Here is a 17,011-nt window from a genome sequence, read left to right on the forward strand (position 1 = left end):
TGACATCACGAGGCGCGGCGGATTGTGGGAAGCGGTAGCGCGTTTTCCACGGACGGTTTTTGTCGCAGCTCTCGGTGGAAATGGACGCGGGGTTTTTCCGCGTAAGTTAACAGATTCTGGGATTTACGGCGCTCTGGTAGAAGACCGGAGAACCTGGATACATTCTGTTTGTCTTCGGTTATTTATTAATCTCGCGTATTTTCGGTAAAGACAGAAAAAAAACGCGATGCTAATCGTTAGCGTTAGCTAGTTAGCTCGTGGGCTAAGTAGGAGTGAAATGGCGGACGAGTCGGATAAGAAGAGAACTTGTCTAATTGGCGATATTTTCGGTTTACTTAGCTGCGCCGAGGCTAAATAATATGCCACAGTAACGCTTTTAACACTGTACGGGTATAAATGACGGAATGGTGCCGATTAACCGGCCGACTGGAGCGAACCTGAAGTCAGCTTCCTTCTCGCCCGCTTCGTGTTCGTATTTTCCCGTTCCACCTTAAATGTTGCAGCAGTTACGTTATAGCATATTAGGCCTGGGGCACCAGAGTGTAACAGCTGCACCATTTAAGGTGGAACGGGAAGCTTGGAACAAGAAGCTGGCGAGTAGGAAGCCGACTTCAGCCTCGCCTGACTGGTGGCCGAGCAACGCTACCAATAAACCTTTACCAGGCTGGCTCATGTTAAAGGGGAGCTCCACCGAGTTTTCAAAAATTTTGCCCAATTCCGTCGTTGTGATGTAAAGTCATTCAGGGCGGTTTGACATGAAGTGGTTAATTGTAGAGAAACGTACAAACTCTGATTTCTGTAGCTATAGTGGTGCTGATAGGAACCAGGGGTCACGATGGCTGCACCACAGATATGGTCATTTTATTTACTACCCAACACCACCTGCACGTGCTTCTCACCCCACCTGCACCTTTGTGTTCCAGTTAATGAGTTGTGCTCTTCTTTGCAGGGAACGAGCGCGGAGCAAGATAATCGCTTCAGCAACAAACACAAGAAGTTGCTGAAGCAGCTGAAGTTTGCAGAATGCCTGGAGAAAAAGGTGCGAAACACTGTTTTTGTATTTGGAAAGAACTGATTAATCTTTTGTGTAAACCTCTCAGATTTCTCTGTTGTAGTGTCACAGCAAAAAGGGCAAATTTGAGCTCACTTAGACTTTAGACTTTGTCCTTATTAAGGAGGACACATGCAGCCAAAAGGGAAATTGTATCGTTTTCATGTTGTAGATTATTGGTTGGTACTGAATTGAATCCTAGAAGTTCAGTGAGTGGTTAGAAGTCTTTTTATAGGGGCTCCGCATTTCCTTATCTGAATATTTTGTCTCTCAGGTGGATATGACCAAGGTAAACTTGGAGGTCATCAAGCCTTGGATCACCCAGCGAGTGACGGAGATCCTTGGCTTCGAGGACGACGTCGTCATCGAGTTCGTTTTCAACCAGCTAGAGGAGAAGGTAGCTTTCATTGATTCCATTTTCCTCCTCCTTTCTTTGGATACATGCAGACAGGGTTGCAGTAGTTGTACATTTGTACTCTCTCTGGATGGCAGAGGGATTGGAAAAGAGTGAAAATGCATCAGACGTGCTTAGAATCATACTTGGAACGAATACTGTAGCAACACAAAGAGAGAGGCCCAGTTTTGTGTCTTCTGTCTGGTAGAAATGGGTAAAGAATCAAATGGACTTGCTGAAGATGCTGTGATGTGTGAAAATATCTATCTAAACAACACTTTTTTTCTAATGATGATGTGATTTATGATTTAAAAGGCCTGAACCAATATGGATGTTATACCTTGCAACAGAAGTATAGCACCAACACCTAATTAGATCTCACCTGAGCCCAAAGTCTCACTGAACCCAACTCTCCCTTGATGATGAACTTTGTGTTTTGAGGTGAGTTGTGAACAGGGATTATGACATTAGAATCGTGTCAACTTAATCAGTTGTTTGCTCTTTATTCCAGAGTTGAAATTTATCGTAACATTTCTAATTATAAATACCAAATGGGTTTTCTGGCACAAACTGCGCAGAAGCAGAAAACCCATGAATTGCTTCAGAAAACTTGTACACTAACGTTCAAAGTTTGGAATCACCTTTTGAAAAGTTTGGAATCACCTTTTGAAAAGTTTGGAATCACAGTTTTAAAAGTTTGGAATCAAAGTTTTCACTAGTACTAAACTAGTTTTGTTGCTTGTGCATGGATAAATATCATAGGTGGCAAAATGACCAATTTCCCTGTAGGATCATTAACATATATAACATAATTTCACCGATTTCAAATAATTATTGATTTAGCAATTCAGAAATTTGTGTCTATGCTTAACAGAGCTGTAGATAATTCTAAAACGACAGAATGCAAAACATTAATATATTTTGAATATATTAAATGCCTCATTACTGAAGTGATCAAATCACAAGGCTGACACATTGACCAAACACATCATATAGATAGTTCTTGAATGTTATCATTCATTAAGTTATTGCTGTTCCCAAAACACTTGAAATACTGACTAAACCACTTTAAAATGCATATAGAGTGTAGTTTGTGTACATTAAATTAGTTATGTTGGAGTTACTACGGTTAGTGATGCACTGAAATTAAAATCCTTGGTTGAATCCGAAAACCAAACTTTCCTTTCTGTTTTCTTTTTTTGTTGTATTCTGTGTAGCGAGCAGGTCATGTCTCGGGTTGTATCAAACCTGTAGTGGAAAACTCTTGGGTGTTGTGCTGCCTCTTAATACTCGGCTTAAACAGTTATTATAAATTGCTTGTCTAATGTCCCTGAAGTGTTTTAGTCACTAAATATTCAATATTCAAAGATTTGTTTTTTCTTTCTCTTTTTGGCCATTTTTGGTTAGACAGTTTCAGTGGCTGAAATGTCAGTGCATCTCCTCTCACTGTATATAAAATCATAAAAATAATTAACGCGCCCAGTGATTTCAAACTTTTGAACGGTAGTGCAACTTTGCCAGCTGTCTCTTTTAAAGTAATCATATTTAACACCATATTTTGTACAATACTATTTTAACGATATTAATTGGACATTTTCATTAGACAGTGGAGGAACAGCATTGCATTGTGTTACTTAGGAAAACAGCACAGTGCATCCTTTGTTAATGCTTTATTTTCACCTACCTTGTTGGTTTGTGGTAGCAATAAGTGTGGTAGAAGTTAAGACAGTTTTCCTCTTAAAGCCAGTCTCCTTTCTTTGACAAATTACTGTCTAAAGTTGGTTTTGAGTCTTCGGTTACTGTGGTGAGGCCTCCATAAAGGTATCGTCTCGTCTCAGATCAGCCTTCTTCAGTCTAACAGAAAAAACAGAAATGTATACGTACTCTCCCTTCCAGTAGAAAATTGCCTTTTGTTCTATAACTATATCTCAATGTTGAAGGCCAGCAATATTATATGATTGATACCTTATACTGTAGACCAGGGTTCCTTAAATCTGGTCATGGAGGGCCGGTGTCGAGCACTGTTTGGTGATTTCCGTTCTCAAACACACCCACTGAAATTGACTGTTAACAGATGAGTTAAATCAGGTGTGTTTGAGCATTGAAGTCACCAAAATATGCAGGACACCAGCCTTCCAGAACCAGTTTCGAGGAACCCTGCTGTAGACTTTATAGGTCAGTTTACCTCCTTACTTTTCCTTTCTGCTCTTGACTTAGATTGATTGAAAAATAAAAACCCATTTTTACATGCTATGTGTACTCATTATTGCTTGTTCGTCTCTTGCAATTTAGATAAATGATATAACATTATACTCAAGGTGGTTGAGTCACAAGCAGTAGGGAGGCGGAAGCAAGCCAGTGGAGCGTCCCTGTCTGTGCAGGAGTGGCGGGTGCTCCAATCCCCCTCCCCGAGCCCGCAGAGCCTGCAGGATGCGCACACTGAAGACACCGGGACTGTACTTGCTTTGTGGGGTTTTGACACACTCTGTATTGTGGATTTATTGTTGCTGTGTCACAACAGTAGGGGAAGTAGAGGGAGAGACAAACTTTTAAAATAGCCTAGAGGTGGGGATGGGTCTTGCAATGAAAGCTCTGCTCTCATTACTTTATTTGCTCTTTTATTTTATTTTATTTTTTTTTTTTGTCTACAAGGAAGGTGGTTTTTAAGACCAGAGAATAAGTAATGCATGCATTTGAGGGAACCTCTTAGTTTTCTCTTTGATTCTAAATGAGCTTGAATTCAAGACACTCGGACCATCAGTCACAACCGAGTCTGAGCGTAGAAAAAGACAGCAGCGCCTGTTTCCTAATACAAAGTGTTTATTTTGTGCTTTCCTTAAGTATTTGTTTCCTGATTGTATTTAGAGAGGATAGATGTTAGGATTGGCCGTCAGAGCCCATCCTTTAGTTCTTTCTCATTTCATCTCTGTATTAAGCTCTCTGTTTTCCATTCTCTCCATCCTTGGTGTGTGTTGCAGAATCCAGATGGTAAGATGATGCAGATCAACTTGACCGGTTTTCTGAACGGAAAGAACGCTCGAGAGTTCATGAAGGACCTCTGGCCTCTGCTGCTTAGTGCCCAAGAGAACATTGCCGGCATCCCATCTGCCTTCCTGGAGCAGAAGAAGGAGGAGATCAAGCAGAGACAGGTGAGAGATAAGGTTATCTAACAGGTTTAAGTCGAGACCTACCTTTACTGGTGCCAAGAACGAGGGCTAAAGAAATTCCTGAACTCTCAGGCTCTTTGATTTAAGTAAGTTTTCTCAGAAATCAAACATTAAAGAGAACAAAGGAGGGGGTCTCAGTAATTTCAGTAACTAACTTAAGCCAAAATAAGAATTGTGTGTTGTTCAGAGAAGATTATTCTAAAGTCCTGTGTTGTACTGAATAGGCTTCACTTAAGTTCTCACTGAGTGAGATCCTGCTTTCTGCTTTACACTTTACTTTGTGGTTCATACTAATGGGGTTTTCTGTTCTTGTTGTGATAGATTGAACAGGAAAAGCTGGCCTCTTTGAAGAAGATGGACGAAGATAAAAAGGAGAAGGAGAGCAAAGAGAGGTCTAAGAGCCCTAAAAGGTGGGTTTGAGTTAATGTTGATGTTGGGTGATTCTCTGTCCCCTTTTGAATAATTCATGCTGTAAAGTCATTACGTTTTCAACGTTGGTCCTTGTTTGAATATTTGACCTTTTGATGCCAGGAGGAAGTCTCGCTCCCCAGCAAAGCGAGAGAGGAAGCGCAGTCACTCACGTTCCCCTCGTCGTAAACCCAGCCCTGTCGCCTCGCCCCCTCCAAGCCCGCCAAATCACAAAGATGAACCTCAGCCAGAGCCTGACCAATCAGAGCGCTCTAAGGCAGAACCTCTGATTCAGGAGGCTTCCTCTACCAGGTAATTGTTGACAGCACAACAAGCAAATCAGTGTCTTTTGAGCATTCTTGCTCAGCTGTGTTAGGAGCTTGAATAGAATACTCAGATTAAAAACTCACAGTAAGCCAGACAAAGTTTTATAGCTCATTTCCACTCTCCTCGTCCAGTGACCTTGTAGGTGAGGTGAAGCCGGATTCAGTGTCCGAGACCACAAAGGATGCGTCTCCGGAGAAAACCGCGAAAACAGAAGAAAAGCTGAAAGCACGAGACAGGGACCGGGAGAAGGATGGACGACGAGATCGCCCACGCCACCGCTCCCGGTCTCGTTCACCACGATCCCGACGACGACACAGGTCTCGCTCCAGGTAAAGGGAGTCACAAATCTTAGTGCCATGGAGACTTTAGTCACTAAGTTTGGCACCACATAGTTAATTTCACAGCAGTATAGGGAGCAGTTGTGAGTAGTACTTACCTTGCATGGATTCTTCTCTCCTCGTTCCAGGTCATATTCCCCACGACGCAAACCAAGCCCGCGGAGGCGCATGTCCCCCAGGCGCAGGAGCCCTCCTAGGCGGCCCCCTCCCCCCAGACACAGACGTAGCCGCTCGCCTGCACGCAGGTATATGCCGGGGTTAAACTGAATTTTAGAATGCAGTGGAGCGCTTGCGTACGTGTTAAAGTTAGCTTACATAGCTACATAGATCACACACAGCAGTGCTGCTGGAGTGTCCACTCACTGTCCACTCTATTGGACACTCCTACCTTGTCAGTCCACCTTGTAGATGTAAAGTCAGAGATGATAGCTCATCTGCTGCTGCACAGTTTGTGTTGGTCATCCTCTAGTCCTTCATCAGTGGTCACAGGACACTGTTGGCTGGATATGGTTGCTGGACTATTCTCAGTCCAGCAGTGACACTGAGGTGTTTAAAAACTCCAGCAGCACTGCTGTGTCTGATCCACTCGTACCAGCGCAACACACACTAACACGCCTCCACCATGTCAGTGTTACTGCAGTGCTGAGAATGATCCACCACCCAAATAGTACCTGCTCTGTGAGGGTCCATGGGGGTCCTGACCACTGAAGAACAGGGTAAAAGGGGACTAACAAAGTATGCAGAGAAACAGATGGACTACAGTCTGTAACTGTAGAACTACAAAGTGCACCTATATAGTAAGTGGAGCTGATAAAATGGACAATGCGCGTAGAAACAAGGTGGTGGTCATAATGTTATGCCTGATCGGAGTATATCGAGTTGAGATCTCTGCATAAATTGTTTAAATATTAGATCAGCATAAACATGACTAATTTGATTTTGTGCATATATTCATACACCTTGTTTTACTCAACATCTGCATACCTTTGTCCACACCATCAGACTCCTCACTATGGACAACAAATAAGCTGCTCTCTGTAAAAAAAAAAAAATGTGATTGACACAAAATATTTTCCAGTAAAACACAACTGGTCCTTGAATTGGTTCATTTCAGGCATGCTTCTAGTGAAATCAGAGAAACTTGGGTGTTTTTTTTTCCTCTTCCATGTTATATATTGTGCTGGAATGAAATGGTGAGACATAAGCTTGTGAATTATTTTAGCTGTGTCTTATAGTTTCTGTACTGCATGAATATGATTAAGTTTACACACTTTTGCACATTGATGAATTATTTTCCTGACATGTTCTATGTATGTATGGGTAGACCACAGGTATTTGCATACAGGAAATTTTGCATTACTCGAATGTGTCAGGTCTCAGGCTAGCCTTGCTGTGCTCTAGGGCTGTAAGCTCTGGTCCTAGAAATCTAATATCCTGGAAAGTTTAGTTCACACACATCTGTTATACGCACATTATATAAAATAATATTTCAATTCTTCTGAAGGCCTTTATGAACTGGCTCAAATGGTCTCAGGTTAGGGTTGGAACTAAACTGATCAAGATATATCCCAGTTTTTAGCACCAAGGAGATCTATTTTGTTGGGAACCACTGTCCTTATTTAAAAGGGATGCTAGGATCCAGGTTTGTAGTGCTTATGGTCCAAAACCCAAAGACCATTTTTTTTTTAACACTGTCCCTCATTTCTCCATCAGGCGGCGCTCTCGTTCTCGGTCATCCTCGGGCAGCTCCTCTTCACGCTCACCCCATAAGAGACCAGCAAAAAGGGGATCAGTCACACCGCCCAGAAAACAGCCGCGCCACCCTGAGCCATCTTCGAGCCCGTCCAGAAGACGCCGCAGCCCTGCCGGCCCTGACACCAGTCCGTCAGGTAACACATACAAGTGATCAAGTGAATATCACCGTCCCACTTATATTACAAACCCGTTGAAGACGGGTCTCATAATACACTAGTAAAGACACAGCTACCCCGTCTTTGCTTGTGTGGGATTTTAGTGCCTGATTCCCTACGTTGTTGCCTAAAAGTGAAAAGTAACATCAATTTATGGTACAAATATAGTCTGCCTGTTAGTATGTTTTCATGAATTGCCAACCAGCTTCCTTTATGAACCCCTCCTGCACTTTACAGATAGTAACATGTACAAAACCAGTCAGTTGATGAGTTTTTGCTGTTGTATAAATATACTGTATGATTACAGTGATAGTGAGTGCTATTAGGTTCCTGTATCCATTAGGTAGTGATACTTTAGCTTGCTTACACTGGCGTATTGTACGGTAAAGGGCTATAGCCGTGCATGAACACCCTGAGAAAAGAACAGGATCAGTTATGTCCAGCACTCACAGATTTTTGGTTTAGTTCACTGAAACCAATCAAATAAGAGCTTTTAAAACAACACTATTTAATGTGTGCTACTTTATCTTGATAGGGTTAAAGAAGGAACATTCTGGAGTCCTGTGAGTAAATCTGCTTTATGTGTCCTGTCAATTTCAGGTTCAAAGCGCCGTGCTGGTGGACGAAATGAGTCGCCATCTCCTGCTCCCAAACCCAGACGATCAGACATATCTGAATCCGGTGAGTGTGTGTGTGTGTGTAGCATGTAGCACTTGTTGGTCAGATGTGTATACAGTTTGGTGCAGAATGCAATATGCATGTTCATATGCTGAACTGAATGCTTTAACTTGAATTTATCAGCTCACTTCACTTATTGCAGCACTCATTTAACAGTTTGAATAGCATCAAAACCAGCTTGCTCAGGGTGTAGAACTTAAAACCTAAATTAATCATAAGGTACTTTGTGACCATAACTGAAGAATTTGGTTGTTCTATAATTTTAATAGTACCACCACCCTGGATGTTATGTTCATTTGGCACTAACCCAAGAGAAACTCTAAAGTGTGCAGGTCATTCAACAGTTTGAATAGCATCAAAACCAGCTTGCTCAGGGTGTAGAACTTAAAACCTAAATTAATCATAAGGTACTTTGTGACCATAACTGAAGAATTTGGTTGTTCTATAATTTTAATAGTACCACCACCCTGGATGTTATGTTCATTTGGCACTAACCCAAGAGAAACTCTAAAGTGTGCAGGTCAGTGATTTCAGTGTAGTTATTCCTAGGCTTAGTCCTAGAGTACCCCTTTGTCCTGCACATTGTGTGTGAGGATGCAAAACACGTCATTGACCAGGGACTGTATTACAGAATTTATTATTTTGATTACGTGTTTGTTTCAGCTGTGCACGTATGGTCGGTTGCTAGGTAACACGACAGATGATTGTCCACTTGGATCTAGTAAGACCTGTTAAAAAGCCATGGCCCGCCTGTGGGCCAGAAATCAATCTTATCCTGTATACAACCGTATATCTGAAACATTACAGGCAATTTAGACAATCTGATACATTACAGGCAATATAGGCAATCAAGGTACCATATTAAAGCTTAAATATCTTGGCTTTACATCCATCCTGCCATTTGTTCTTTAATTACATTAGAAAAATAGATATTTTGAGCACAAAATACCTTGCCATGAAAGTTTTTAGGACAAAATATTAGGTACAATATGAATGTTCATATTTTTCATAAAGCCGTTTTTTGGCCAATGTGGACATAATGTACATCAAACGAACAGGCTGACTCTCAGGATTATGATGATGTAAGCCATTATACTCTTAAAATCTACAACTGTAATTAAAATCAAAAGAATTTTTTTCCAAACAAGAGAGATCTCAGTGGCAACACAGCAGGACTCGCGCCTACGTTTGGTTGTCTTCTTCAAAACGGGACCAAACTTGTCTTTCCTTCAATCCATTCGTTAGTAGTCCTCATTTTTGTGCTCAGGAAAAACAGTCGGTCAAAATAAAACACAACAATTTCAAAAAGTGATTAAAATATGAACGGCTGCGAACTCTTCAAAACACATCACTGAAAAGCTGAGACTCTAAGCTTTCCAACAACACACCCCCCCAAGTCTATACGCCAATCAGGCGCCAAGTTATCAAGACGCTCATTTGAGAGGCGCGAGAGGAAACTTGCCTCAGCAGGCACACTCGCTGTATAGCGAACAGAGAAGTGCATGTCAGTTCCTCAGGCAAGGTGCAAAAATTATGATATGTTATAAGATATTGCCAAAAAAAATAGATAAAACATACTTTGGTCCAGTGGAAATAAGTTGTTTAGATGTAGGAGAGGCTGGGGGAATTTGGAGACCTCAAGAGGTTACTTGGAAAAGTCAAAAAGGCCGCTTGGAGAGGCCACTAGGGGCACAGGACATTAGTTTGAGTTAGCTTGAGTAGCTTCAAATCAGTTGGAGGAATCAACTCCGAATTTTGCATGGTGAAAGTAGAACCCTGATGACACAAGTGTTAAAAGCAGGAAGTGTTGGGGGACATCAGCTCTTTATATTTTAGTTACCACTAATTAATTAATAAAGTTAAATCATATATATATATATATATATATATCACATGATCATATATTGATCATTACAGATTCATTTCCATATCTTTTAAATGTTGTCAGTTACAATTTAGAAGGCTTTTCAGTAACATTACAGCATGAAATTCTAGATTATGTACTGCTTGAGTAAAAGTGTAATGTCAGGCAGAAAATGGAAAAAAGCCTGGCTTTTTGGTTAAGATTTCCTAACTTCAGAAGATGCTGGAAGATAAGATGATTCCTAAATTGAGATTTGCTTTTGTAACATGAATTTGTGAGAAATCTTATCTTCACTTGTCAGATCTTAACTTAAGACAAAAAGAATGAAAGTTTCTGTAAAACAGACCCTGACCTTCAACTCACTCACATTTTAACGAGATTGTCCACAAGAGGGAGCTACTTCCACTCTAATAACTAGAATGAAAACCTTTTGTTAGCTTTAATGGGTCTATTGAGCATTGTGACCATATGAAGTGTGTGCTTTCTAGAACTTCTGGCGAACTACATGCTTATGCTTCTCATCAATGACACTTTGCATCCTTTGCAACACACCTGATCCAACTAACCAGCTTATTTACATCCCCTGAGTTGAAGTGGGTGTGTTAGAGCAGGGAAAAGACTAAAATGTACAAGACAGTGGTAATCAAGTACAGGACTATAGAACTGATGCTGTTCCTTACAGCTCTGCCTTTCACAGGGATACACTGTATGGTCCATAGAGGACTATAATGTGGTATAGAATTTTTTTTTTTTATTTTGATGTGTGTGTGTGCAGGTGGGGGGAGTGTGTACTGTCTTGCTTTTTCTTGGGCACTGAATAGACCCCTCACTGCTTTGCATTTCAGAGGAGGATAAGGTGGGGAAGGGGGCTGCGGCCGATTCTGTCCAGCAGCGACGGCAGTATCGCAGGCAGAATCAGCAGTCATCTTCAGGTTGTCACTGATTTTATTTATTTTTGTTTTTATTTATTTATTTGTTTATTACATTTTTCTTTTGGTGTCCCTCTTCTCCATCCTCACCTTCTCACACACACTGTCTTCACCTGTGGTGTGCCTGTGTCTGCCTGTGCCCATCTCATGAACAGTGCGGTGCTTTTTGATCCCCGCGTTTCTCATGCGTACGTTGTAGTGGGTATAAGCAGATATTAATGCAGGCTTCTCTCTGTTCGTTGTCATTTCTGTTTTCAGAGACGGGATCATCCTCATCGTCTTCGGAGGATGAAGGACCCAAGAGGCAGGGCAGAGGGCCAGCAGCCCGAAATGGTGAGATCAGGAGGAGGAGGAGCCACTCGCCAGCATCACCTAGGAGACGACACAGAGATCCATCCCCAAGGTAGACTGTCGAATGTAACCATTTTGTTTAATAAAAAGTTACGGCAAATGCCTGGATCAGCCTGCAGATCAGCTCCTTTTATTTTCTAAATTTCTTCGATAATGTGCTTAAAGGCAGATACAGGAACATTGTTCTCACTTAGTAGCAAGTGGACTAACGGTGTACTTGCACTATGCTCAGTTGCCTTGTACGGTGCCCGAGCAGTTGTTTCCCCTCCCCGCTCCCCTGCTGGCCTGTGCTTATATTGCGCTTAACGTTCCGGGCTAGAGCACGCGTCACAATGCAACTTTTCGTGTTGAAGAACAGCGTTCTTGCCCGGCTTGGTGTAGTTCATGATTGTACTTGCTTTGTGGCTTATTTGGAGTCGTTTCGGTTATGCCAACATAGACCCCTTCACATGCCTTATAGATTTATTGATTATGAAATGCATTGATTTTCTGTTCATCGTGCTACGAGTATAAGAGGATTTTTACGGAGGCAGCTGGCATTGAGGGAATTTGCAGTTTTACTTGCCAACTACAATTCGCATTCTTGAATAGTGAGAACCAGACCTGTTACTAACCCAAATGTTCTTGAATTAATTGAAAAGTGGGACAGTCACGTAGTTGACGTCATGTTTGAGTTCTGAGCCTGGGCACTATACGGAGCGATCACACTAGTCAAAAGAACTGGACTTTGGTGGTCAAACGTGCTTGGGCATGGTACAGATAGCCTAGTGTGAGTACACCCTAAATGCCTGGATTTAAAAGATTTAAAATGTTTTGCTCAGTGAGGCTTAAATTCTGTCGTCACACTCTGTTTAATGCAGAAAGAGACGATCTCCATCGCCTCGGCGTCATCGCTCCCCTTCCCCAGCCAGACGGCGCAGATCTCCATCCCCTCCTCCCAGACGCAGGTATAGTTCATTTTGCGTTCAGGAACTTTCTCTAAACCTTACTTATTATGAGTACCTTTTTCCCTTGTCAATTAAATCGACTTAACAGTATGGGTAAACTATTTGGTATGACAGCTGTGAACTATTACTAGCTGTCACATTTACACAAGCAACCCTCAAATTTAAGTTTAAAATTTACTTTTTTTGGGCAAATCTGTCATATTGCTCATTACAGTAGTAGTTTGAATTTGTCTGTATATTTTGTGAATTTTGTATGTTGTGAATTGTGGTGGTTTGCAACAAATGTGTGATTTAGACATGTAGTTTGCACAGTGCTTATTGGTGAAGTATAAGCTTCTGTTACTTCTTGGCTACTTTAGATACTAATCATATCTCAGTTGATAAAGTACATTAGGAATAATAGCACATTTAATTTTTTGGAGCAGCTGTTCCTTTGAACCCTTAAAAAGGAAAAATAAAAAGAAAGGCAGTCAAAAATCATTTCAAACCAGTCCCTCCTGGATGATTCAGGACACTTCATGGACTTCATTTCCAATCTGTACCTAAAGAGACTTTTTCTTCTTTCTTTTTCAGATCTCCCTCACCCCCTCCTCCTCGTCGGCGCTCCCCATCCCCGAGGCGCTACTCACCCCCCATACAGCGCCGTTACAGCCCCTCTCCCCTCCCATCCCAGAAGAGACGGCCCTCCACCTCACCTCCCTCCAAACGACGGCCCTCACGCTCCCCCAAACGCGGTCGTGGTGGCGGTAGCCCGGGGAAGAGGCGGAGCCCACCCTCCTCGGCCTCCCCTCCTCCCCGCCACCGCCGGAGCCCTCTGCTTCCCCCTGCTGCTCGTCAGGGCAGGGACTCGCGCTCTTCTCCAGCTCAGGGCCGCACAGCCCGAGGCTCAGCCAGCCCACAGGCCAGATATCCACCCTCTAGCTCTTCTCCACAGAGACGGCAGCAGTCTCCCGCTCGTAACAGACCCATCCGCCGGGTGTCCCGCACGCCAGAGCCACGCAAAACACAAAGGTACATGTCTGAGAATGGGCTGAAGTTTGTTTCACTTGTTTTAATCAGATAATAGAAGGGTTGCTTGTATTTATACCTGTGTATAATTATATATGTGGTTGATTTGTGTTGATTTGATATTTATTTTTTTTTAAGTTGTTCGTAATGCATATTGATCATGCACCTAATGTTGATTTAGGAAATGGCTGCATGCAGGTCATTTGAGAACACAAATGTTTTCATATTAATGACATATTGCTCAAAAGTATGAATGGGAACACTTAAATCAGAAATTTCAAAGAATTTAATGCAAAAAATTGAAATGAACCATTAAGATGAACACTGATCTTTCAGTACATACATAAAGTGAGAATCCCTGACATTTTCCTATTTGTTTTTTTCCCTTGTTTTTCAAGTTTATCCTAATTGTTTTAATTTTTCAAAATTCTGTGCTAGAAGTTTTTCTCCTTTTTTTCTCTCTTTCTGCAGAAGCTCTCCGAGCCCCCGGCCAGTGAGGAGACCTGCATCTCGTTCACGCTCCGCCTCTCCCCCTCCATTCCCAGCAGCCTCAGCAGCTGCTTCTGGAGCCCAGAAACGCCCAGCTCCTGCCTCTGCGTCCCCCTCTCCCTCTCCCACCCGCTCAGCGAGTGGCTCCCCCCCACCTCCAGCGAAGAAGGCCAGCAGCGCCTCTCCGAGCCCCTCCCCTAACAAGGTACACTAAACCGTAACTCTGTTGATGTCCCAATTCTGTTAACTTTAATGCTTGGGTGAATTTGCCATGAAGCAATTTCATCTCCACATAATCTTTCAGAACTCTGACGTAGAAGGCGGAAAGAAAAAGAAGAAGAAGAAGGAGAAGAAACACAAGAAAGAGAAAAAACACAAGAAGCACAAGAAGCATAAGAAGGAGAAGGGAGCTGCAGGACCGGCAGGCGAAGGGCAGGAAAACGTCCGTATTGAGGGAGACCCTGATTCTGATCAGAAAAAGGTGAAGTAGGCATTTCTTAATTTACTAAAGGTGTACTTAAATGTTTTCTTACTGAGGATTCAATAACACGGACACACAGATATGATGCCTTAATGGAATTTGAGATTAGCTGTAGTTCTGTAGTGTCTCAGCTACAATAAGAACAAGCTTTATGCATTGTTCTACAGTAATCACAGTTGCTAGTGGAACTAATGTTAGGATTGGATTACAAGGCAAACTAATGCTTTACTGCTGTGGGGTTTGCATTAGTATAGTATATTTTTTTTTTCCTAAGATCAATCAAATGTTGAAATACACATCCCTAGTATTTATTAGCCTCTACATCAGTGGATTTTTTTTTTTTATTGCCATGGGGGGAGTTCCTAATGATTGTATGCGTATTTGTGTAACGCAAGCTGTGTTGTAGTAAAAGAATGTTGGTGGGCAAAAAGTATACGAAATCGTAAAATCAATAGGCTGGGGAGTTCTGTCAAATGGATGAGCCTGGGAGATATAATGCTGTGCCACAGAATATTACATAACACGACAAATGACATTTAAATGCTAGTTTTAGGCCAGAGTGCTCAGAATAATTGGTACAGTTGAGACCCTGTAACACATTTAACACGGTCTTTCTGTGATGAAGCAGACTTTGATTAATGCTACCTTTCTTGAAGGAATCAGAGAGTGAAGTAGAGGACAGTCTGGATGACCTGGAGAAGCACCTGAGAGAGAAAGCCCTGCGCTCCATGAGGAAAGCCCAGATGTCCCCATCCCAGTCCTGAGAACCTTTCCCCCTTTCCTAGTTTTAAACCATTTGATGTTGGTTTTGCTTTAGAATGTACAAATTGTTCAAATTTCTTCTAGAATTATGAGGTTGTTTTTTTTTTTTTCTTTAGTTTTTTTTGATGAATGTTTTTTTCTTCAATTTGTGTTGAACGGGTTTTTATCTATTTTCCTTCTTGCAGCATGATCTTTTGTTTTCCTTTTCGCCCACTGAAAATTTACATGCATATACAAAAAAAACCCCAAAAAACTACCGCCCCCCCTTTTTTTTTCCACATTTCTTTTGCAACCAATATTTTCACCTTATGCAGCTTTAAGGAGAAGCTGTTAACAGTTCTGAGCTTGGCGGTTTTCAGTCGGCATTTAGATAGATTCCCTTGTAACTTCACCATTGAAGAAGTGGGGTTTTATTTGATGTATACTTTTGGACGAGGAGTGTTGGGATTTCAGATCGCATGAGCAGCAGCAGACATCCATGTGTTTGTCCTCCTGTGTGCATGAACTGTGCAGTAAAACCCACGGGGCTGCCGTCTTTTGTCAGTGAGAGCATTGTGCGGCTTTCTGTGGCCGTGCTGTTCTGCAGCGTGTCGCTCTGGAAAATGGAGAACAAATGAGCAACTTCTGTTGGCATCCTTTCTTTGTTTCTTTCTCTCTGCCCCACTCTTTTGTAACTTTAAGTTGTTTCAAGTTGTTGAACCTTGCAGAAATATCTGGCTTTGAAAAAGTCACATTAAAAGGAAGGATATGCTTTCATTGTGTGTGTCATTGTGAGAGATTTTAGCAAGAATTATGAAGAACAAAACTGGATACGGTCTTGCCTTACCTCAGTTAAAGGGGAATTCGAGTTTTCAGAATTTCTACATATTGGGATCTAGACAGTAATTGTATTTCAAAGTGTTTGTGATATGGGTCAGTATATAGAAACTCGTATTTCTTAACAGTGGTGGTGATAGAAACCAGGGGTTGTGATGTCTGCAACACAACATTTTATTTACTATCCAAAGCAACCAGCAAACTTACATGTTATTTTTTTGTGTATAGCATGTATGTATGTATGTATGTTCTTCAGTGGTCTGGACCCTCACAGAGCAGGTACTATTTGGGTGCTGGATCACTCCCAGCACTGCAGTAACACTGATGTGGTGGTGGTGTGTTAGTGTGTGTTGTGCTGGTCTGAGTGGATCAGACACAGCAGTGCTGCTGGAGTTTTTAAACACCTCAGTGTCACTGCTGGACTGAGAATAGTCCACCAACCAAAAGTATTCAGCCAACAGCGTCCTGTGGGCAGCGTCCTGTGACCACTGATGGACTAGACGATGACCAACACAAACTGTGCAGCAGCAGATGAGCTATCGTCTCTGACCTTACATCTACAGGGTGGACTGACAAGGTAGGAGTGTCTAATAGAGTGGACAGTGTTTAAAAACTCCAGCAGCACTGCTGTGTCTGATCCACCTGTACCAGCACAACACACACTAACACACCACCACCCCATCAGTGTCCTTGCAGTGCTGAGAGGGATCCGCCACCCAAATAGTACCAGGGGGGTCCATGACGGTCCTCACCACTGAAGAACAGGGTAAAAGGGGATATCAAAGTATGCAGAGAAACAGATGGACTACAGTCTTTTTCTTGGGGACTGTTTGCCTTACACTGTCCTTCATGTATCTCTGCCAGGAGTGCATTTAAAAACATGTTTTAGGCCGAAATCATCTTAGTTATCGTAAAACAATGCGTTGGGTGCCAACCAGCTATGGCCATTTTGTGTTACAGCTTTGTGTCGCATTATACTATTCAGACATCAATGTTTCTCTAGAGTGGAGCTTTTAACCTCAAATCATTCTGAATGACTACATTTTAGATTTAATTATGAATTATTTAAAATTAGTGAAGTTCATCTTTAA

The 17,011-nt window shown here is 42.0% G+C and overlaps 1 protein-coding gene across 4 annotated transcripts; it reads left to right on the top strand.

Moving 5' to 3' along the window:
• Window positions 1-15: 15 nt before the first annotated feature.
• On the top strand, window positions 16-15,248 carry srrm1 (serine/arginine repetitive matrix 1). 4 transcript variants are annotated; one of them, XM_036592865.1, is made up of 18 exons: window positions 16-101; window positions 950-1,039; window positions 1,326-1,448; window positions 4,424-4,594; window positions 4,934-5,022; window positions 5,144-5,332; window positions 5,479-5,676; window positions 5,814-5,930; window positions 7,399-7,574; window positions 8,196-8,276; window positions 10,983-11,069; window positions 11,325-11,469; window positions 12,278-12,364; window positions 12,938-13,164; window positions 13,210-13,375; window positions 13,844-14,066; window positions 14,166-14,342; window positions 14,999-15,245. In XM_036592865.1, exons 1-18 carry the CDS (start codon window positions 81-83, stop codon window positions 15,104-15,106), a joined length of 2,475 nt encoding a protein of 824 aa, XP_036448758.1. In that variant the 5' UTR covers window positions 16-80; the 3' UTR covers window positions 15,107-15,245. The 4 variants fall into 4 exon arrangements, with proteins under 4 accessions (XP_036448758.1, XP_036448757.1, XP_036448759.1 ...); XM_036592864.1 differs by having other exon boundaries at window positions 12,938-13,375; window positions 14,999-15,246; XM_036592866.1 differs by having other exon boundaries at window positions 12,938-13,375; window positions 15,006-15,245.
• Window positions 15,249-17,011: the final 1,763 nt, after the last annotated feature.

The sequence above is a fragment of the Colossoma macropomum genome, unplaced genomic scaffold (genome assembly GCF_904425465.1).
Source record: "Colossoma macropomum unplaced genomic scaffold, Colossoma_macropomum, whole genome shotgun sequence".
Taxonomy (NCBI): domain Eukaryota; kingdom Metazoa; phylum Chordata; class Actinopteri; order Characiformes; family Serrasalmidae; genus Colossoma; species Colossoma macropomum.

Coding starts and splice junctions, on each gene's coding strand:
- srrm1 (XM_036592864.1), top strand. CDS start 81: ATGGACGCGGGGTTTTTCCGC. Junction 1,449..4,423: donor TCAACCAGCTAGAGGAGAAG/GTAGCTTTCATT, acceptor TGTGTGTTGCAG/AATCCAGATGGTAAGATGAT. Junction 5,333..5,478: donor CAGGAGGCTTCCTCTACCAG/GTAATTGTTGAC, acceptor CTCCTCGTCCAG/TGACCTTGTAGGTGAGGTGA.